The sequence below is a fragment of the Bombina bombina genome, chromosome 7 (genome assembly GCF_027579735.1).
Source record: "Bombina bombina isolate aBomBom1 chromosome 7, aBomBom1.pri, whole genome shotgun sequence".
Lineage (NCBI taxonomy): Eukaryota > Metazoa > Chordata > Amphibia > Anura > Bombinatoridae > Bombina > Bombina bombina.
Genome location: NC_069505.1, coordinates 191,545,839 through 191,569,884, shown reverse-complemented (window position 1 = coordinate 191,569,884; position 24,046 = coordinate 191,545,839). Strand labels below are relative to the sequence as shown.

At 38.1% G+C, this 24,046-nt stretch overlaps 1 protein-coding gene across 1 annotated transcript in view; it reads left to right on the top strand.

The window, feature by feature from the left end:
• Positions 1-24,046, top strand: part of PRR5L (proline rich 5 like) — a 276,250-nt gene that overhangs the window by 107,937 nt on the left and 144,267 nt on the right. Inside the window, exons 3-4 of the mRNA XM_053720519.1 lie at positions 14,435-14,515; positions 20,593-20,641. Coding sequence (XP_053576494.1) covers positions 14,435-14,515; positions 20,593-20,641 — 130 coding nt within the window. The remainder of the gene's footprint in view (positions 1-14,434; positions 14,516-20,592; positions 20,642-24,046) is intronic.

The window sequence follows — 24,046 nt, the reverse complement described above, 5'->3', positions numbered from 1 at the left end:
CAAGGGAGGCGTAAGAGGAAGATTTTGGAATCAGACAGTAAGACATCTGATCTGACTCAGGCTATCCAGGTTGCTCTTTCCCATTAGTCGGAAGAGGAGGATACTTCAGTAGCCTCTGAGGGTGAACTCTCAGATTCAGATAGTGTAGATCCTGCTTCTGATGCTGAAGTGGTTTTCTTCAGATTCAGATAGTGTAGATCCTGCTTCTAATGCTGAAGTGGTTTTCTTCAGATTCACCACCGTGTTTTACTAAAGGAGGGTTTAGCTACCTTGGACGACTCTGATACGCCTATCGTTGTCAACTCTAAAAAGTTGAGTAAATTAAATAGATACTTTGAAGTTCCCTCTCCTGGGGAGGTGTTCCCAGTGCCAGACCGTGCCACAGAGATTATTGCCCGGCAATGGGAGAGTCCAGGAATACCCTTTTCTCCCTCTCTTGTCTTTAGAAAAATGTTCCCGGTCGCAGACTCTATCAAGGAGTCATGGCAGATGGTTCCCAAAGTGGAAGGGGCGATTTCTACTTTGGCTAAGAGAACTACTATCCCTATTGAAGATAGTTGTTCTTTCAAGGATCCTATGGATAAAAAGCTGGAGGCCTTTTTGAAGAAGATGTATACTCATCAAGGGTTACAATGGCAACCGGCGGTATGCATTGCTACAGTAACCAGTACGGCAGCCTATTGGTTTGACGCTTTGTCTGAGTCCTTGCTAGCTGAAACCCCTTTGGAGGAGATTCAGGACAGGATAAAGGCTCTAAAGTTAGCTAATTCCTTTATCACTGACGCTTCTTTGCAGGTCATCAAGTTGGGGGCCAAAATATCTGGCTTTGCTATATTGGCACGTAGAGTGCTATGGCTTAAATCTAGGTCTGCTGATGTTTTTTCCAAATTTAAGCTTTTGGCAATCCCTTACAAGGGAAATACCTTGTTCGGGCCGGCATTGGAAGAAATTATTTCAGATATCACAGGTGGTAAAGGATCTTTTCTGCCGCAGGACAAGAAGAACAAAATGAAGGGACATCAGACTAATTTTCATTCCTTTCGTAACTTCAGAGGTAAGCCTTCCCCTGCCTCTATCAAACAGGAACAGTCCAAGCCCTCTTGGAAGCCTGGTCAGTCTTGGAACAGGGTGAAGCAATACAAGAAACCCGTAGCTGAATTCAAGTCAGCATGAAGGGGTTGCCCCCAATCCGGGATCGGATCAAGTGGAGGGCAGGCTCTCTCAGTTTGCGCAGGCTTGGGAGCAAGATGTCCCAGACCCGTGGGCAGTGGACATTATTTCTCAGGGGTACAAGTTAGAGTTCAAAACCTTTCCTCCCAGAGGCAGGTTCCATCTCCCAAGATTATCTGTAGACCAAATAAAAAGAGAGGCGTTCTTGAAATGTGTGCAGGACTTTTCCCTCTTGGGAGTGATAGTGCCTGTCCCAAGCCAGGAACAGAGTCTCTGGTTTTACTCAAACCTGTTGGTGGTTCCCAAAAAAGAGGGAACTTTCAGGCCCATTCTAGATTTAAAGCTTTTAAACAAGTTCCTCAGAGTGCCATCCTTCAAGATGGAGACTATCCGCTCCATTCTGCCCCTGATTCAAGAGGGTCAATCCATGACAACCATAGATCTGAAGAATGCGTACCTGCACGTTCCCATTCACAGGGATCATCACAAATATATGAGGTTTGCCTATCTAGACAAACATTTTCAATTTGTAGCGCTTCCATTTGGCCTTGCCACAGCTCCCAGAATTTTCTCAAAGGTCCTGGGAGCTTGTCTGTCCCTACAGTTGGTTACCCGACCATCTGTGGCCCAATGCATGGAGGTAATTGGGTTGATGGTGGATTCCATGGACATTGTTTCCTTTGCTTGGTTCCATTTGAGACCTTTGCAGCTATGCATGCTCACTCAGTGGAACTGGGATTATTCAGATCTATCTCAGAGAATAGTTCTGGGCCAATCAGCAAGGGACTCTCTACCGTGGTGGCTGTCTCAAGAACATCTGTCCCATGGGACATGTTTTCAGAGACCCTCTTGGGTAATTGTGACCACGGATGACAGCCTGTCGGGTTGGGACTCGTTGAAAGAGCAGGGACTTTGGTCTCGGGAGGAATCTGCTCTCCCCATAATTATTCTGGAGTTGAGAGCGATCTTCAATGCCTTGATAGCTTGGCCCCAGCTGGCCTTAGCCTGGGCTATCAGGTTCCAGACAGACAACATAACCTCAGTGGCCTACATCAACCACCAAGGGGGAACTCGGAGTGCCCTAGCCATGAAGGAGATGGCACGGATCATCCAGTGGGCGGAGGCTCACAATTGTTCTCTGTCTGCCATCCACATTGTAGGAGTATACAATTGGGAATCGTGTTTTCTGAGCAGACAGACTTTCCATCCTGGGGAGTGGGAACTCCATCAGGAAGTGTTCTCCAGGTTAACAAGTAAATGGGGGTTACCAGAACTGGATCTGATGGCGTCTCGTCAGAACACCAAGCTCCCAAGGTATGGTTCGAGGGATCCTCAAGCTTTCCTGATAGATGCCCTGGCAGTTCCTTGGATCTTCAGTCTGGCATATCTCTTTTCTCCGTTTGCTCTCCTTCCACAAGTCATTGCTTGGATCAAGCAGGAGAGAGCATCAGTGATTCTTATAGTTTCTGCATGGCCTCGCAGGATCTGCTATGCAGATCTAGTAGAGATGTAGTCCCTACCTCTGTGGAGACTACCTCTCAGGAAGGACCTTCTGATTCAGGTGCCCTTCCTTCATCCAAATCTCATTTCTCTGAAGCTGACTGCTTGGAGATTGAACACTTTTTTTTTATTTTAGCCAAGCGTGGATTTTCCGAAGCGGTCATTGAGACCATGGTTCAGGCTCGTAAGCCTGTCACTAGAAAGATTTACCATAAGATATGATGTAAATATCTTTATTGGTGTGAGTCTAAAGGATTTTCTTGGAGTAGGACCAGGATTCCAAGGATCTTATCTTTTCTCCAGGATGGCCTTGAGAAGGGGTTATCTGTCAGTACCCTCAAAGGGAAGATTTCTGCGTTATCCATTCTGCTGCACAAGCGCCTGGCTGATATGCCGGATGTTCAATCCTTTTGTCAGGCATTGGTCAGAATCAGGCCTGTGTTTAAATCAGTTGCTCCTCCTTGGTCTTGCTCTTTAATCTTGTTCTTAAAGTTTTGCAGCAGGCTCCTTTTGAGCCTATGCATTCCTTAGATATTAAGATATCTTGGAAAGGTTTGTTTCTTACTGCTATCTCTTCTGCTCAGAGGGTTTCTGAACTCTCAGCATTGCAGTGTGATTCTCCTTATCTTATATTTCATGCAGATAAGGCAGTTCTTCGAACCAAGTTTGGTTTTCTTTCTAAAGTTGTTTCGGATAGAAATATTAATCAGGAAATTGTGGTTCCTTCTCTCTGTCCTAATCCTTCTTCTCATAAGGAGCGTTTGTTGCACAACTTAGACGTTGTGAGGGCTCTTAAATTCTATCTCCAGGCTACAAAGTATTTATGTCAGTCTTATACACTGTTTGTTTGCTTTTCTGGTAAACGAAAGGGTCAGAAAGCTACTGCCTCTTCTCTTTCTTTCTGGTTGAGAAGTTTTATTCGTATGGCTTATGAGACTGCTGGCCAGCAGCCCCCTGTGAGAATTACAGCTCATTCCACTAGGACGGTGTCTTCTTCTTGGGCCTACAAGTAGAACAGATTTGTAAGGCTGCAACTTAATCTTCATTGCACACTTTTTCTAAATTCTATAAATTTGATAGTTTTGCCTCGGCTGAGGCTTCCTTTGGGAGAAAGGTTCTGCAGGCAGTGGTGCCTTTTGTTTAGGTTACCTGTCTTGCCCTCCCTAATGATCTGTGTCCTCTAGCTTTGGTATTGATTCCCAACAGTAATTGCTGATCCGTGGACTCACCGTGTCTTAAGAAAGAAAACAAAATTTATGCTTACCAGATAAATTTATTTATTGACACGATGAGTCCACGGCCCTCCCTTTTTTTCAGACAGTCTTTTCGTATAAACCTCAGGCACCTCTGCACTTTGTGTTACTTCCTTTCTCTCCTTTTCCTTCATTCGAATGACTGGGGGTTGTGGGAAGGGAGGTGATACTTAACAGCTTTGCTGTGGTGCTCTTTGCCTCCTATGGACGGTGCTCTAGAGATGTAGCACACCTAGGCTATCACACAAGCGCTAACATTATACTCCCAGCTTGTAATATAGTAGCGCTATGGGCTGTTCTCTAGAGATGTTAGTGCACCTAGGCTATCACACAAGCACTAACATTATACTCCCAGCTTGTTATATAGAAGCGCTATGGACTGCTCTAGAGATATTAGCGCACCTAGGCTTTCACACAAGCACTAACATTATACTTAGCTTGTAATATAGAAGCGCTATGGACTGTGCTCTTGAGATGTTAGTGCACCTAGGCTTTCACACAAGCGCTAACATTATACTCTCAGCGTGTAATATAGAAGCGCTATGGACTGTGCTCTAGAGATGTTAGCGCACCTAGGCTTTCACACAAGCGCTAACATTATACTTAGCTTGTAATATAGAAGCGCTATGGACTGTGCTCTTGAGATGTTAGTGCACCTAGGCTATCACACAAGCGCTAACATTATACTCTCAGCTTGTAATATAGAAGCGCTATGGACTGTGCTCTAGAGATGTTAGTGCACCTAGGCTATCACACAAGCGCTAACATTATACTCTCAGCTTGTAATATAGAGGCGCTATGGACTGTGCTCTAGAGATGTTAGTGCACCTAGGCTTTCACACAAGCGCTAACATTATACTCTCAGCGTGTAATATAGAAGCGCTATGGACTGTGCTCTAGAGATGTTAGCGCACCTAGGCTTTCACACAAGCGCTAACATTATACTTAGCTTGTAATATAGAGGCGCTATGGACTGTGCTCTAGAGATGTTAGCGCACCTAGGCTTTCACACAAGCACTAACATTATACTCTCAGCTTGTTATACAGAGGCGCTATGAACTGTGCTCTAGAGATGTTAGTGCACCTAGGCTTTCACACAAGCGCTAACATTATACTCTCAGCTTGTTATACAGAGGCGCTATGAACTGTGCTCTAGAGATGTTAGTGCACCTAGGCTATCACACAAGCGCTAACATTATACTCTCAGCTTGTAATATAGAAGCGCTATGGACTGTGCTCTAGAGATGTTAGTGCACCTAGGCTATCACACAAGCACTAACATTATACTCTCAGCTTGTAATATAGAAGCGCTATGGACTGTGCTCTAGAGATGTTAGTGCACCTAGGCTATCACACAAGCGCTAACATTATACTCCCAGCTTGTAATATAGAGGCGCTATGGACTGTGCTCTAGAGATGTTAGTGCACCTAGGCTATCACACAAGCGCTAACATTATACTCTCAGCTTGTAATATAGAAGCGCTATGGACTGTGCTGTAGAGATGTTAGTGCACCTAGGCTATCACACAAGCACTAACATTATACTCTCAGCTTGTAATATAGAAGCGCTATGGACTGTGCTCTAGATATGTTAGTGCACCTAGGCTATCACACAAGCGCTAACATTATACTCTCAGCTTGTAATATAGAGGCGCTATGGACTGTGCTGTAGAGATGTTAGTGCACCTAGGCTTTCACACAAGCGCTAACATTATACTCTCAGCTTGTAATATAGAGGCGCTATGGACTGTGCTCTAGAGATGTTAGTGCACCTAGGCTATCACACAAGCGCTAACATTATACTCTCAGCTTGTAATATAGAAGCGCTATGGACTGTGCTGTAGAGATGTTAGTGCACCTAGGCTATCACACAAGCACTAACATTATACTCTCAGCTTGTAATATAGAAGCGCTATGGACTGTGCTCTAGAGATGTTAGTGCACCTAGGCTATCACACAAGCGCTAACATTATACTCTCAGCTTGTAATATAGAGGCGCTATGGACTGTGCTGTAGAGATGTTAGTGCACCTAGGCTTTCACACAAGCGCTAACATTATACTCTCAGCTTGTAATATAGAAGCGCTAAAGACTGTGCTCTAGAGATGTTAGTGCACCTAGGCTATCACACAAGCGCTAACATTATACTCTCAGCTTGTAATATAGAAGCGCTATGGACTGTGCTCTAGAGATGTTAGTGCACCTAGGCTATCACACAAGCACTAACATTATACTTAGCTTGTAATATAGAGGCGCTATGGACTGTGCTCTAGAGATGTTAGTGCACCTAGGCTATCACACAAGCACTAACATTATACTTAGCTTGTAATATAGAGGCGCTATGGACTGTGCTCTAGAGATGTTAGTGCACCTAGGCTTTCACACAAGCACTAACATTATACTCTCAGCTTGTAATATAGAAGCTCTATGGACTGTGCTCTAGAGATGTTAGTGCACCTAGGCTTTCACACAAGCGCTAACATTATACTCTCAGCTTGTAATATAGAGGCGCTATGGACTGTGCTGTAGAGATGTTAGTGCACCTAGGCTATCACACAAGCGCTAACATTATACTCTCAGCTTGTTATATAGAAGCGCTATGGACTGTGCTCTAGAGATGTTAGTGCACCTAGGCTATCACACAAGCACTAACATTATACTTAGCTTGTAATATAGAGGCGCTATGGACTGTGCTCTAGAGATGTTAGTGCACCTAGGCTTTCACACACGCGCTAACATTATACTCTCAGCTTGTTATATAGAAGCGCTATGGACTGTGCTCTAGAGATGTTAGTGCACCTAGGCTATCACACAAGCGCTAACATTATACTCTCAGCTTGTAATATAGAGGCGCTATGGACTGTGCTCTAGAGATGTTAGTGCACCTAGGCTTTCACACAAGCGCTAACATTATACTTTTTTGCTTGTAATATAGAAGCGCTATGGACTGTGCTGTAGAGATGTTAGTGCACCTAGGCTATCACACAAGCACTAACATTATACTCTCAGCTTGTAATATAGAAGCGCTATGAACTGTGCTGTAGAGATGTTAGTGCACCTAGGCTATCACACAAGCACTAACATTATACTTTTTTGCTTGTAATATAGAAGCGCTATGGACTGTGCTCTAGAGATGTTAGTGCACCTAGGCTATCACACAAGCACTAACATTATACTCTCAGCTTGTAATATAGAAGCGCTATGAACTGTGCTGTAGAGATGTTAGTGCACCTAGGCTTTCACACAAGCACTAACATTATACTCTCAGCTTGTTATATGGAAGCGCTTTGGACTGTGCTCTAGAGATGTTAGTGCACCTAGGCTTTCACACAAGCACTAACATTATACTCTCAGCTTGTTATATGGAAGCGCTATGGACTGTGCTCTAGAGATGTTAGTGCACCTAGGCTATCACACAAGCACTAACATTATACTTAGCTTGTAATATAGAGGCGCTATAGACTGTGCTCTAGAGATGTTAGTGCACCTAGGCTATCACACAAGCGCTAACATTATATTCTCAGCTTGTAATATAGAAGCGCTATGGACTGTGCTCTAGAGATGTTAGTGCACCTAGGCTATCACACAAGCACTAACATTATACTCTCAGCTTGTAATATAGAGGCGCTATGGACTGTGCTCTAGAGATGTTAGCGCACCTAGGCTTTCACACAAGCACTAACATTATACTTAGCTTGTAATATAAAGGCGCTATAGACTGTGCTCTAGAGATGTTAGTGCACCTAGGCTATCACACAAGCACTAACATTATACTTAGCTTGTAATATAGAGGCGCTATAGACTGTGCTCTAGAGATGTTAGTGCACCTAGGCTATCACACAAGCGCTCACATTATACTCCCAGCTTGTTATATAGAAGCGCTAAAGACTGTGCTCTAGAGATGTTAGTGCACCTAGGCTATCACACAAGCACTAACATTATACTTAGCTTGTAATATAGAGGCGCTATAGACTGTGCTCTAGAGATGTTAGTGCACCTAGGCTATCACACAAGCGCTAACATTATATTCTCAGCTTGTAATATAGAAGCGCTATGGACTGTGCTCTAGAGATGTTAGTGCACCTAGGCTATCACACAAGCACTAACATTATACTCTCAGCTTGTAATATAGAGGCGCTATGGACTGTGCTCTAGAGATGTTAGCGCACCTAGGCTTTCACACAAGCACTAACATTATACTTAGCTTGTAATATAGAGGCGCTATAGACTGTGCTCTAGAGATGTTAGTGCACCTAGGCTATCACACACGCGCTAACATTATACTCTCAGCTTGTAATATAGAAGCGCTATGGACTGTGCTCTAGAGATGTTAGTGCACCTAGGCTATCACACAAGCACTAACATTATACTCTCAGCTTGTAATATAGAAGCGCTATGGACTGTGCTGTAGAGATGTTAGCGCACCTAGGCTATCACACAAGCACTAACATTATATTCTCAGCTTGTAATATAGAAGCGCTAAAGACTGTGCTCTAGAGATGTTAGTGCACCTAGGCTATCACACAAGCGCTAACATTATACTCTCAGCTTGTAATATAGAAGCGCTAAAGACTGTGCTCTAGAGATGTTAGTGCACCTAGGCTATCACACAAGCACTAACATTATACTTAGCTTGTAATATAGAGGCGCTATGGACTGTGCTGTAGAGATGTTAGCGCACCTAGGCTATCACACAAGCACTAACATTATACTCTCAGCTTGTTATATAGAAGCGCTATGGACTGTGCTCTAGAGATGTTAGTGCACCTAGGCTATCACACAAGCACTAACATTATACTCCCAGCTTGTTATATAGAAGCGCTATGGACTGTGCTCTAGAGATGTTAGTGCACCTAGGCTTTCACACAAGCACTAACATTATACTCTCAGCTTGTAATATAGAGGCTCTATGGACTGTGCTCTAGAGATGTTAGCGCACCTAGGCTATCACACAAGCACTAACATTATACTTAGCTTGTAATATAGAGGCGCTATAGACTGTGCTCTAGAGATGTTAGTGCACCTAGGCTATCACACAAGCACTAACATTATACTCTCAGCTTGTAATATAGAAGCGCTATGGACTGTGCTGTAGAGATGTTAGCGCACCTAGGCTATCACACAAGCACTAACATTATACTCTCAGCTTGTTATACAGAGGCGCTATGAACTGTGCTCTAGAGATGTTAGTGCACCTAGGCTATCACACAAGCGCTAACATTATACTCTCAGCTTGTTATATAGAAGTGCTATGGACTGTGCTCTAGAGATGTTAGTGCACCTAGGCTTTCACACAAGCACTAACATTATACTCTCAGCTTGTAATATAGAAGCGCTATGAACTGTGCTGTAGAGATGTTAGTGCACCTAGGCTTTCACACAAGCACTAACATTATACTCTCAGCTTGTTATATGGAAGCGCTATGGACTGTGCTGTAGAGATGTTAGCGCACCTAGGCTATCACACAAGCACTAACATTATACTTAGCTTGTAATATAGAGGCGCTATAGACTGTGCTCTAGAGATGTTAGTGCACCTAGGCTATCACACAAGCGCTAACATTATACTCTCAGCTTGTAATATAGAAGCGCTAAAGACTGTGCTCTAGAGATGTTAGTGCACCTAGGCTATCACACAAGCGCTAACATTATACTCTCAGCTTGTAATATAGAAGCGCTATGGACTGTGCTCTAGAGATGTTAGTGCACCTAGGCTATCACACAAGCGCTAACATTTTACTCTCAGTTTGTAATATAGAGGCGCTATGGACTGTGCTCTGGAGATGTTAGTGCACCTAGGCTATCACACAAGTACTAACATTATACTCTCAGCTTGTTATATAGAAGCGCTAAAGACTGTGCTCTAGAGATGTTAGTGCACCTAGGCTTTCACACAAGCACTAACATTATACTCTCAGCTTGTAATATAGAAGCGCTAAAGACTGTGCTCTAGAGATGTTAGTGCACCTAGGCTATCACACAAGCGCTAACATTATACTCTCAGCTTGTAATATAGAAGCGCTATGGACTGTGCTCTAGAGATGTTAGTGCACCTAGGCTTTCACACAAGCGCTAACATTTTACTCTCAGTTTGTAATATAGAGGCTCTATGGACTGTGCTCTAGAGATGTTAGTGCACCTAGGCTATCACACAAGCACTAACATTATACTCTCAGCTTGTAATATAGAAGCGCTATGGACTGTGCTCTAGAGATGTTAGCGCACCTAGGCTTTCACACAAGCGCTAACATTATACTCTCAGCTTGTAATATAGAAGCGCTATGGACTGTGCTCTAGAGATGTTAGCGCACCTAGGCTTTCACACAAGCGCTAACATTATACTCTCAGTTTGTAATATAGAGGCGCTATGGACTGTGCTCTAGAGATGTTAGTGCACCTAGGCTATCACACACGCGCTAACATTATACTCTCAGCTTGTAATATAGAGGCGCTATGGACTGTGCTCTAGAGATGTTAGTGCACCTAGGCTTTCACACAAGCGCTAACATTATACTCTCAGCGTGTAATATAGAAGCGCTAAAGACTGTGCTCTAGAGATGTTAGTGCACCTAGGCTTTCACACACGCGCTAACATTATACTCTCAGCTTGTAATATAGAGGCGCTATGGACTGTGCTCTAGAGATGTTAGTGCACCTAGGCTATCACACACGCGCTAACATTATACTCTCAGCTTGTAATATAGAGGCGCTATGGACTGTGCTCTAGAGATGTTAATGCACCTAGGCTTTCACACAAGCGCTAACATTATATTCTCAGCTTGTAATATAGAAGCGCTATGGACTGTGCTCTAGAGATGTTAGCGCACCTAGGCTTTCACACAAGCGCTAACATTATACTCTCAGCTTGTAATATAGAAGCGCTAAAGACTGTGCTCTAGAGATGTTAGTGCACCTAGGCTTTCACACAAGCGCTAACATTATACTCTCAGTTTGTAATATAGAGGTGCTATGAACTGTGCTCTAGAGATGTTAGTGCACCTAGGCTATCACACACGCGCTAACATTATACTCTCAGCTTGTAATATAGAGGCGCTATGGACTGTGCTCTAGAGATGTTAGTGCACCTAGGCTTTCACACAAGCGCTAACATTATACTCTCAGCGTGTAATATAGAAGCGCTAAAGACTGTGCTCTAGAGATGTTAATGCACCTAGGCTTTCACACAAGCGCTAACATTATATTCTCAGCTTGTAATATAGAAGCGCTATGGACTGTGCTCTAGAGATGTTAGCGCACCTAGGCTTTCACACAAGCGCTAACATTATACTCTCAGCTTGTAATATAGAAGCGCTAAAGACTGTGCTCTAGAGATGTTAGTGCACCTAGGCTTTCACACAAGCGCTAACATTATACTCTCAGCTTGTAATATAGAAGCGCTAAAGACTGTGCTCTAGAGATGTTAGTGCACCTAGGCTTTCACACAAGCACTAACATTATACTTAGCTTGAAACATAGAAGCGCTATGGACTGTGCTCTAGAGATGTTAGTGCACCTAGGCTATCACACAAGCGCTAACATTATACTCTCAGCTTGTTATACAGAGGCACTATGAACTGTGCTCTAGAGATTTTAGTGCGCCATAACATTTCTGTACTCTGCACTAAGCCAATATGTATAGTGTGCATTAAAAATTGTAGTGAGCTGTACATTAATCTTGTAGCTGCAATCTTAAAATAAATAATTACCTTTCAAAAGCTTCCTCAGATGCCCACACAACTCCTTTGGGTTAAGCACATAGGTCTAGATTCTTAGACACTTGTGAGGTTGCTTCTATTTTGAGGGTTTCATAAATGGATGTTTGTACCATTAAAGGGACATAACATGCTCTAATGTGCTAGAAAATTGTATTATTGCACAGTTGCTTGCTTATAACTATGTGCTTAACCACTTTGCAGGGGTTAAACACATAGTTAAAGAAAGTTACAGAGCATCAATGCACTACTGGGACCTAGCTGACTACATCTGGTGAGCCAGATGTGTGTGGCTAACTCCCAGTAGTGCATTGGTGCTTCTGAGTCTGCCTATGTATGATTTCCAACAAAGGATAACAAGAGAAAGAAGTTAATTTGAAATAAGTAAATGGAAAAGTTTCATAAATTGCTGCTTAATCTGACCCATGAGTGTTTAAGGAGCACAAAGCCGGTCTTACTCATTATACAGTACGGGAAAAAACATAATTACAACTGCAGCACTTGGGAAACACTTGCAAAATGGTTTACATGAATATTTGTAATTGTAAAACAAGTCCGTATCTGTTCTGTTACCTAGAATGAGAGGAGCGTAGAGCGATGCGTATTTCAGGGCGTTCTCACCTAAACGTATGGTCATCATGCAGAATTATACTCTATTGTTCCAGAGAGGTTTCTTGTCTCATGCTCCGTCTCGCTATTACATAGCTGATAAAGGGCCAGATTACAAGGAGAGCATTATTTATGCTCTCATTCAAGTGCTAGCTGCGCTAGAAGTAAGCTTTCTGCGCGCAGCGGGTAGCGCTTGTATTACAATTTGAAGTAAAAAGTTTTTGCTTGCGTGTTAACCCGATGCGCACAAAATGACAAACTTTGAATATTACGATTGCGTTTGCGTGGAGCAAAAGAATTGTAAAAAGAAAACCTAACACCCTACTTGTGCGCAAATCCCAATTGCATATTCTCATGTGCACTAACCCGACATGAAAGTTTTAATATTTCACATTCCAATGTTCTTCACATAGATTTCTACATACATCTCATGGTATTTTGGTACAATATATATATATATATATATATATATATATATACATACATGTATACTGTGTGTGTATATATATATATATATGGCACCCTGGCAGTTGTTATTGTGGTGAGAGTGCTCCTTTTTTTAATATATATATATATATATATATATATATATATATATATATATATATATATATATATATATATATATAAATATATATATATATATGAATATCTATTTATAAATACATATTTGCCGAACATTGGAATGTGAAATATTTACAGTAAATACACGATTTAACACTTTTTATTAAATATACATATTGTATAAATATGTTTTTATTTGTCTATTTGTCTGTACATATGTATTTATGTGTTTATATGTGTATATAAGTCTGTAAATACATACATACACATATAAATACATACATACACATATAAATACATACATACACATATAAATACATACATACACTTATAAATACATATGTACACACACTTATATATGTATATATACACACACACACAAACATATCCATCTTTAGACATGTATATGTATGTATCTCTATGTTTGCAGCCTTATTTTTTTTCTGAGACCTCATATCTTTGAGCCCTTATAACTTTTTTGTGCAATATTTTTTTAATATTTATTATTCAATGGTGTTATTATGTAACTGTACTGTGTAATGTATTTTTTATCTGTTTTGTGATACTTTTTTTGTGAAACAGTTAACCACAGCTCTAAGGACACAGTAATCATTCTAGTGTAAATTGTAATTGCGCTCACATGTTCGCGTTTTCTTTCAACTTGTAATATGAGCGCTAAACCCAACACGTGCAAAACACCCGCGATAAACCCCTTTTTGCTTGCGGTAACTTTTAGCATGCCACTCTGTCTCAAAGTTATCTCATTTTTATTTTATTTTTATTTCTGTTTCAGATTTTCTTTTGTGCATATCTTCTATAGACAGAATTTTTATTTATTTGTTCGGTAAGATATTGAAGGAGGTTTTTTTGAAGCAGTTACTTTTCAACTCACCGAAAAGTAAATAGTTGTGAGTTGCGGCAAGTAGATATTGGTTTTACAAACCATTTTATGTCTAGTTATCTAGGTTCATAATGTGTGACGTTTGCTTTAGATTGTCCCCTTTGGTGCTACATTTTGCAGGTGGACTGTGCCTTCTACAGGAAAAATATAAAACAAGATATGTCATGGCCCGAATTGGTCCAAATACCCCTGTTTCCGCTCAAGCCTTTAGGCTCACCGGAAACAGGAGTTAATATGCAGCGGTCTTAAGACCGCTGCTCCTTAACTCGCCTGCTGCCTCTGAGGCTGCGGACATCAATCCACTTGATCGGGTTGATTGACACCCCCTGCTAGCGGCTGATTGGACGCGAATCTGCAGGCGGCGGCATCGCACAATCAGTTAACCAGAACTGCTTGTGCAATGTTAAATGCAGACAGCGTATGCTATCGGCATTCAGCGATGTCTGGCGGACATGGTCCGCTACAGCGGATCATGTCCACCAGACATTGATAAATCGGCCCCAAAGTATGTTAACGATCATAGATTTCTTGCATATTTTGTCCAGTAATCTGTATATTGGGACTTTTTTGCAAACAGAACAATCTCTTTAAAACATTATTACTTTTTTTTGTTAGTAAATAGTAATTGTTACACTAAACTGTATTTTTGGGAAAAAAAGTGAGAAATATTTTCTAAAATATTTAGGTTTCCAGATATCTTTAATATCTGTGTTTATTATTTTGCAGTGTGCAGACAGCGGTGATAAATGTGTTTAAAGGCGGTGGTCTGCAAGCGAACGAACTGTACTCTCTGAACGAGTTTATCAGGTACGAAACACACAGCTGAGGTTGTCCCAAGAATCTGACCACAACCTAGTGTCAAACTCTCATATCCCCGTGACTCTAACACTCTCACAGCCAGGGGAGCGTATAAATACACAGAGAAGGCGCAAGCTCAGGGAGCGAGAAACATGCTATGTAACATAACAGTGGAGGGTTGTTGTAATAATGCCTCAATCAGAATTGAAATATGTTCTCTAACATTGTGCTCAATTTATCCTATTAGTAAAATGGATTTAAAAAACAAAACAAAATGTGTGTTAACATCTAGCTATAGGTGTTTAGCTAATAATGTAACATCAGGAGTAATATCTGTCTATAGATGTTTAGCTAATAATGTAACATCAGGAGTAATATCTGTCTATAGGTGTTTAGCTAATAATGTAACATCAGGAGTAATATCTGTCTATAGGTGTTTAGCTAATAATGTAACATCAGGAGTAATATCTGTCTATATGTGTTTAGCTAATAATGTAACATCAGGAGTAATATCTGTCTATAGGTGTTTAGCTAATAATGTAACATCAGGAGTAATATATGTCTATATGTGTTTAGCTAATAATGTAACATCAGATGTAATATTTGTCTATAGGTGTTTAGCTAATAATGTAACATCAGATGTAATATCTGTCTATAGGTGTTTAGCTAATAATGTAACATCAGATGTAATATCTGTCTATAGGTGTTTAGCTAATAATGTAACATCAGATGTAATATTTATCTATAGGTGTTTAGCTAATAATATAACATCAGATGTAATATGTATCTATAGGTATTTAGCTAATAATGTAACATCAGATGTAATATTTATCTATAGGTGTTTAGCTAATAATGTAACATCAGATGTAATATCTGTCTATAGGTGTTTAGCTAATAATGTAACATCAGATGTAATATCTGTCTATAGGTGTTTAGCTAATAATGTAACATCAGATGTAATATTTGTCTATAGGTGTTTAGCTAATAATGTAACATCAGATGTAATATCTGTCTATAGGTGTTTAGCTAATAATGTAACATCAGGAGTAATATCTGTCTATAGGTGTTTAGCTAATAATGTAACATCAGGAGTAATATCTGTCTATAGGTGTTTAGCTAATAAAGTAACATCAGATGTAATATTTATCTATAGGTGTTTAGCTAATAATATAACATCAGATGTAATATTTATCTATAGGTGTTTAGCTAATAATGTAACATCAGATGTAATATCTGTCTATAGGTGTTTAGCTAATAATGTAACATCAGATGTAATATTTGTCTATAGGTGTTTAGCTAATAATGTAACATCAGATGTAATATCTGTCTATAGGTGTTTAGCTAATAATGTAACATCAGATGTAATATCTCTCTATAGGTGTTTAGCTAATAATGTAACATCAGATGTAATATCTGTCTATAGGTGTTTAGCTAATAATGTATCATCAAATGTAATATCTGTCTATAGGTGTTTAGCTAATAATGTAACATCAGATGTAATATTTGTCTATAGGTGTTTAGCTAATAATGTAACATCAGATGTAATATTTGTCTATAGGTGTTTAGCTAATAATGTAACATCAGATGTAATATCTGTCTATAGGTGTTTAGCTAATAATGTAACATCAGATGTAATATCTGTCTATAGGTGTTTAGCTAATAATGTAACATCAGATGTAATATCTGTCTATAGGGGTTTAGCTAATTATGTAACATCAGATGTAATATCTGTCTATAGGGGTTTAGCTAATAATGTAACATCAGATGTAATATTTGTCTATAGGGGTTTAGCTAATAATGTAAGATCAGATGTAATATTTGTCTATAGGGGTTTAGCTAATAATGTAACATCAGATGTAATATCTGTCTATAGGTGTTTAGCTAATAATGTAACATCAGATGTAATATCTGTCTATAGGTGTCTAGCTAATAATGTAACATCAGATGTAATATTTGTCTATAGGAGTTTAGCTAATAATGTAACATCAGATGTAATATTTATCTATAGGTGTTTAGCTAATAATGTAACATCAGATGTAATATCTGTCTATAGGTGTTTAGCTAATAATGTAACATCAGATGTAATATTTATCTATAGGTGTTTAGCTAATAATGTAACATCAGATGTAAAATCTGTCTATAGGTGTTTAGCTAATAATGTAACATCAGATGTAATATCTGTCTATAGGTGTTTAGCTAATAATGTAACATCAGATATAATATTTATCTATAGGTGTTTAGCTAATAATGTAACATCAGATGTAATATCTCTATAGGTGTTTAGCTAATAATGTAACATCAGATGTAATATCTCTATAGGTGTTTAGCTAATAATGTAACATCAGATGTAATATCTGTCTATAGGTGTTTAGCTAATAATGTAACATCAGATGTAATATCTGTCTATAGGTGTTTAGCTAATAATGTAACATCAGATGTAATATTTATCTATAGGTGTTTAGCTAATAATGTAACATCAGATGTAATATCTGTCTATAGGTGTTTAGCTAATAATGTAACATCAGATGTAATATTTATCTATAGGTGTTTAGCTAATAATGTAACATCAGATGTAATATCTCTATAGGTGTTTAGCTAATAATGTAACATCAGATGTAATATCTGTCTATAGGTGTTTAGCTAATAATGTAACATCAGATGTAATATCTGTCTATAGGTGTTTAGCTAATAATGTAACATCAGATGTAATATCTGTCTATAGGTGTTTAGCTAATAATGTAACATCAGATGAAATATCTGTCTATAGGTGTTTAACTAATAATGTAACATCAGATGTAATATCTATCTATAGGTGTTTAGCTAATAATGTAACATCAGATGTAATATCTGTCTATAGGTGTTTAGCTAATAATGTAACATCAGATGTAATATCTCTATAGGTGTTTAGCTAATAATGTAACATCAGATGTAATATCTGTCTATAGGTGTTTAGCTTATAATCTAACATCAGATGTAATATCTGTCTATAGGTGTTTAGCTAATAATGTAACATCAGATATAATATTTATCTATAGGTGTTTAGCTAATAATGTAACATCAGATGTAATATCTGTCTATAGGTGTTTAGCTAATAATGTAACATCAGATATAATATTTATCTATAGGTGTTTAGCTAATAATGTAACATCAGATGTAATATCTGTCTATAGGTGTTTAGCTAATAATGTAACATCAGATATAATATTTATCTATAGGTGTTTAGCTAATAATGTAACATCAGATGTAATATCTCTATAGGTGTTTAGCTAATAATGTAACATCAGATGTAATATCTCTCTATAGGTGTTTAGCTAATAATGTAACATCAGATATAATATTTATCTATAGGTGTTTAGCTAATAATGTAACATCAGATGTAATATCTGTCTATAGGTGTTTAGCTAATAATGTAACATCAGATGTAATATTTGTCTATAGGTGTTTAGCTAATAATGTAACATCAGATGTAATATCTGTCTATAGGTGTTTAGCTTATAATGTAACATCAGATGTAATATCTGTCTATAGGTGTTTAGCTAATAATGTAACATCAGATGTAATATCTCTTTATAGGTGTTTAGCTAATAATGTAACATCAGATGTAATATTTATCTATAGGTGTTTAGCTAATAATGTAACATCAGATGTAAAATCTGTCTATAGGTGTTTAGCTAATAATGTAACATCAGATGTAATATCTGTCTATAGGTGTTTAGCTAATAATGTAACATCAGATGTAAAATCTGTCTATAGGTGTTTAGCTAATAATGTAACATCAGATGTAATATCTCTTTATAGGTGTTTAGCTAATAATGTAATATTTATCTATAGGTGTTTAGCTAATAATGTAACATCAGATGTAAAATCTGTCTATAGGTGTTTAGCTAATAATGTAACATCAGATGTAATATCTGTCTATAGGTGTTTAGCTAATAATGTAACATCAGATATAATATTTATCTATAGGTGTTTAGCTAATAATGTAACATCAGATATAATATTTATCTATAGGTGTTAAGCTAATAATGTAACATCAGATGTAATATCTGTCTATAGGTGTTTAGCTTATAATGTAACATCAGATCTAATATCTCTTTATAGGTGTTTAGCTAATAATGTAACATCAGATGTAATATTTATCTATAGGTGTTTAGCTAATAATGTAACATCAGATGTAAAATCTGTCTATAGGTGTTTAGCTTATAATGTAACATCAGATATAATATCTCTCTATAGGTGTTTAGCTAATAATGTAACATCAGATGTAATATCTGTCTATAGGTGTTTAGCTAATAATGTAACATCAGATGTAATATCTGTCTATAGGTGTTTAGCTAATAATGTAACATCAGATGTAATATCTGTCTATAGGTGTTTAGCTAGTATTCCAACATCAGAGACAGGGCCTGATATTCAAAACTTTCCGCTCAGACGAGATATTCTAAGAATTCTCGTCGGTATGGCGAGTCCCTTAAACATTTTTTTGAATCACAATGTGACGGACACCGGCTACCCCGACTGGGTAGCTCTGCCAGAAGGGTCCTTCTTATACCTGGAACATTCAGCTATGTAGCGGAGGAAAGTGATTATAGCTGTGCCCACCCAAATAACCAGACAGAACCAGTATTCAGGTGAAACAAAGAACAAATTTATTGTGGAAATACTCTGCTTATATACACAAAAACATCTTGATAAGGAGTCTTATCAGACCCCCAGATCTCCCGCCATTCCCGCCCCTCCAGACAGGCTGGCGCCCCCCATAGAAGCTATAGTCCCATAGAGTCCTAGTGATATAGAGGTGGTTATTCCAGGGTGACCCCGGGGAGCGGTGGCACTTCCAGGGTGTCGTTGGAAAGTTCTCTGTCACCAGCTGCCGCAATCCAAAAAGCCACATGATCTATTTTAGGGGGCCAGAACTACGGGTGATCAAACTTACACCGGGAAAGCCATGGGAAGTAGGAGTTGTATGGGGGTACGAAATCCTAAGTTCCCAAAGGAACTCCCCTCCAGCAATCACCCCACCCCTTGCCCGCCATAGGGGGTACCAATCCCCAAAAGAGCGGAGCTCTGGGGTGAAGGGCCGCTGGAGCAACCTGGGGTAAAGGTCAGCGGGTATTCAGGGAGGCGCGGCTGGCCGGTAGTTCCAGGAGCCCAGCCAGCCGGAGAGGGGTTATGCGGTCAAAGATCAACTCTTCCATGAGGATCTACAGATCACAAAACAAGCAAAAGCAAGAGTCTAGGAGATCACGAATGCCCTGAAAAGGCCAAATCCGGTGTGAAAACGGAGGGGCTGGATAGTAGGGGTGGCAGTCTGGTATCCGTGACACACAAATTTTACCTTGCAAAATGTTTGTTGCTGTGTAGTGATCTCTATGTGAAACAGAGACTCCTACATTACAATTTAAGGTCTAAACAAAATCTGAAAGGTTTTGTGTAATTTCTCTCCATTCCGTCGGGTTTTGACTATCAGGCCCACAGTGAGAGTTGGATACTTGTGCTGTGCATCTTCTGCTATCTGAGGACACTCAGATTATCCTGCCTCTTCCTAGATATAATTATGCTAATCAGGGTATGAGGTTGGCTTGGGGCTCATTTAGGTGCGCGATATTCTCTGTTTAGCAACAGAACATTCTTTAGATTAAACCATTTTTGTTTATAAACATTTCTTTCTCAGTAGGGGAGCAAATTCAGTAGGGGTGCTGTGTCTTGTGGTTACTGATTTCCTACAGTGGCCCCTGATTGAGTCGTTCTGTGCTTCACAGTGAACTTACATGCAGGGAACAAAGAGTGACAATTACATAAAAGTGAAATGACCCTAACGCTTTGTGTTTCTAGCTGGGACCCTTTTACCTTTGCTATTAATTTTGCTATATGCAGTTATGCACAGTTAACCATCTGATGCCAGTGAGGGCTGCACCTAATATATTGGCTTCTGATTCTAATCTGCTTCTCCTACTCAGTGGCCACTTGGCACATTTCTAATAAATAAATCGGTTGCAGAAGGTGACTCACACACTATAACAAAGGGTTACACACATCATCAGGAAGGAACCTGACATCTAATGTTGTTCTTCTTTTTATCATAGGCATTTACTGAAAAGTGAACTTGGCTCGTTCATCACAGAATATTTTCAGGTAAATTATAAAACAATTGAAATGTTTAATCACAAAGTTCTCTGTGCAAGTGGAGACCTGAACGATTTGCAAGCACCTCTGTCCTATAATTGTATGTGTGATACAATGTCTAGTCTTTAGATGTTAGTCTGTCGGGTAATCATTGTGAAACCCACGGTAAATGTTATGTGTTTCACAGCTGCGGTCGCTGTGGCTTGTTTTGTTGAGTAATACAGAACCCTTAAAGTTACATTAAGATATTAAACATTTTTGAAGTGCCACAGAATACATTATTTTTTAACCTGCACAATATATATCAACAATAATTGCTGCTTTACATAAGGTCTGCATACACAATAAATGTTTTTATATATGCACAGTATATATCATTAATTAAGTGCTGCTTTCCAAAATGTCTGTGCACACAATAAATTATTATATATACACAGTATATATCAGTAATTAATTGCTGCTTTACAAAATGTCTCCACACACAATAAATGTTTATATATGCACTGTATATATTAGCAATTAAGTGCCACATTACAAAAGGTCTGCACACACAATAAATGTTTATATATGTACAGTATATATCAGTAAATAAGTGCCACATTACAAAAGATCTGAGCACACAATAAATGTTTATATATGTACAGTATATATTAGTAATAAAGTGTCACATCACAAAAGATCTGAGCACACAATAAATGTTTATATGTGCACAGTATATATCAGTAATAAAGTGTCACATTACAAAAGATCTGAGCACACAATAAATGTTTATATATGTACAGTATATATCAGTAACTAAGTGCCACATTACAAAAGATCTGAGCACACAATAAATGTTTATATATGTACAGTATATATCAGTAATAAAGTGTCACATTACAAAAGATCTGAGCACACAATAAATGTTTATATATGTACAGTATATATCAGTAACTAAGTGCCACATTACAAAAGATCTGAGCACACAATAAATGTTTATATATGTACAGTATATATCAGTAATAAAGTGTCACATTACAAAAGATCTGAGCACACAATAAATGTTTATATATGTACAGTATATATCAGTAATAAAGTGTCACATTACAAAAGATCTGAGCACACAATAAATGTTTATATGTGCACAGTATATATCAGTAATAAAGTGTCACATTACAAAAGGTCTGCAGACGCAATAAATATTTATGTGTGCAGTATATATCAGCAATTAAGCGCTGCATTACAAAAAGGTTTGCACACAATAAATGGTTATATATGCACAGTATATATCTGTAATTAAGTGCTGCTTTACAAAAGGTCTGCACACAATAAATGTTTATATATGCACAGTATATATCAGTAATTAAGTGCTGCTTTACAAAAGGTCTGCACACACAATAAATGTTTATATATGCACAGTATATATCAGTAATTAAGTGCTGCTTTACAAAAGGTCTGCACACACAATAAATGTTTATATATGCACAGTATATATCAGTAATTAAGTGCTGCTTTACAAAAGGTCTGCACACACAATAAATATTTATATATGTACTGTATATATCAGCAATTAAGTGCTGCATTACAAAAAGGTTTGCACACAATAAATGGTTATATCAGTAAATAAGTGCCACATTACAAAAGATCTGAGCACACAATAAATGTTTATATATGTACAGTATATATTAGTAATAAAGTGTCACATCACAAAAGATCTGAGCACACAATAAATGTTTATATGTGCACAGTATATATCAGTAATAAAGTGTCACATTACAAAAGATCTGAGCACATAATAAATGTTTATATATGTACAGTATATATCAGTAACTAAGTGCCACATTACAAAAGATCTGAGCACACAATAAATGTTTATATATGTACAGTATATATCAGTAATAAAGTGTCACATTACAAAAGATCTGAGCACACAATAAATGTTTATATATGTACAGTATATATCAGTAATAAAGTGTCACATTACAAAAGATCTGAGCACACAATAAATGTTTATATGTGCACAGTATATATCAGTAATAAAGTGTCACATTACAAAAGGTCTGCAGACGCAATAAATATTTATAAATGTGCAGTATATATCAGCAATTAAGCGCTGCATTACAAAAAGGTTTGCACACAATAAATGGTTATATATGCACAGTATATATCAGTAATTAAGTGCTGCTTTACAAAAGGTCTGCACACACAATAAATGTTTATATATGCACAGTATATATCAGTAATTAAGTGCTGCTTTACAAAAGGTCTGCACACACAATAAATGTTTATATATGCACAGTATATATCAGTAATTAAGTGCTGCTTTACAAAAGGTCTGCACACACAATAAATATTTATATATGTACTGTATATATCAGCAATTAAGTGCTGCATTACAAAAAAGGTTTGCACACAATAAATGGTTATATATGCACAGTATATATCAGCAATTAAGTGCCACGTTACAAAAGGTCTGCACACAATAAATGGTTATATATGCACAGTATACATCAGTAATTAACGGGACAGTTCACCCAAAAAAATTCTCCCCTTTAAATTATTCCCAATGATCCATTTTTACCTGCTAGAGTGTATTACATTGTTTACAAGTAGCTCCTTTACCCCTATTTAAGCATGAAATACGTGATTTAGCCTGTGGTTTCCCCACCTATACTGAAAGTTTGTATACTGGAGTTTAGGCTATTGATAAGGCTTTGTATACACAGCCAACAGAAGAAATTACACTGCCAGTGGGGTGCAGGATAGTTAAGTAATACAATTATAATGTACATAAAGTGATAACATAATGAGATCTGATATTACCTTTAAGTTCATCCCCTTATATTAGACTGTGGTTTAAAAGCACAAAACCAGCCACTTCATATAAACAAATAAACCTGAAAATGCAGTTTCTCATACATTTTATACTTTACAGCTGGTATAACAAATGATTGAAAATAAATTAATGGAAAAACAATTTTACAGTGTACTGTCCCTTTTTAAGCGCCGCACTACAAAAGGTCTGCACACACAATAAATGTTTATATATGCACAGTATATATCAGTAATTAAGTGCTGCATTACAAAAGGTCTGCACACAATACATGTTTATATATGCACAGTATATATAATTAATTAAGTGCTGCATTACAAAATGTCTGCACACACAATACATATATATATATATATATATATATTAAGGTTTAATTAAGCTCCATATAAAGGCCTGTAAACATAATACATGCTTATATATGCACAGTGTATATAAGCAATTATGAGCCACATTTCATAATGTCTGCTCACACAATAAATGCTTTATATTGTATAGCACTACAGGTTCATTATCTGATCATGAGTGAGGTTCATGTGCACAGGGGGTGGGGGGGGCGCGGGGGTTATACATGTATGGCTGGTACCCTTTTGTCCCCATTTAGT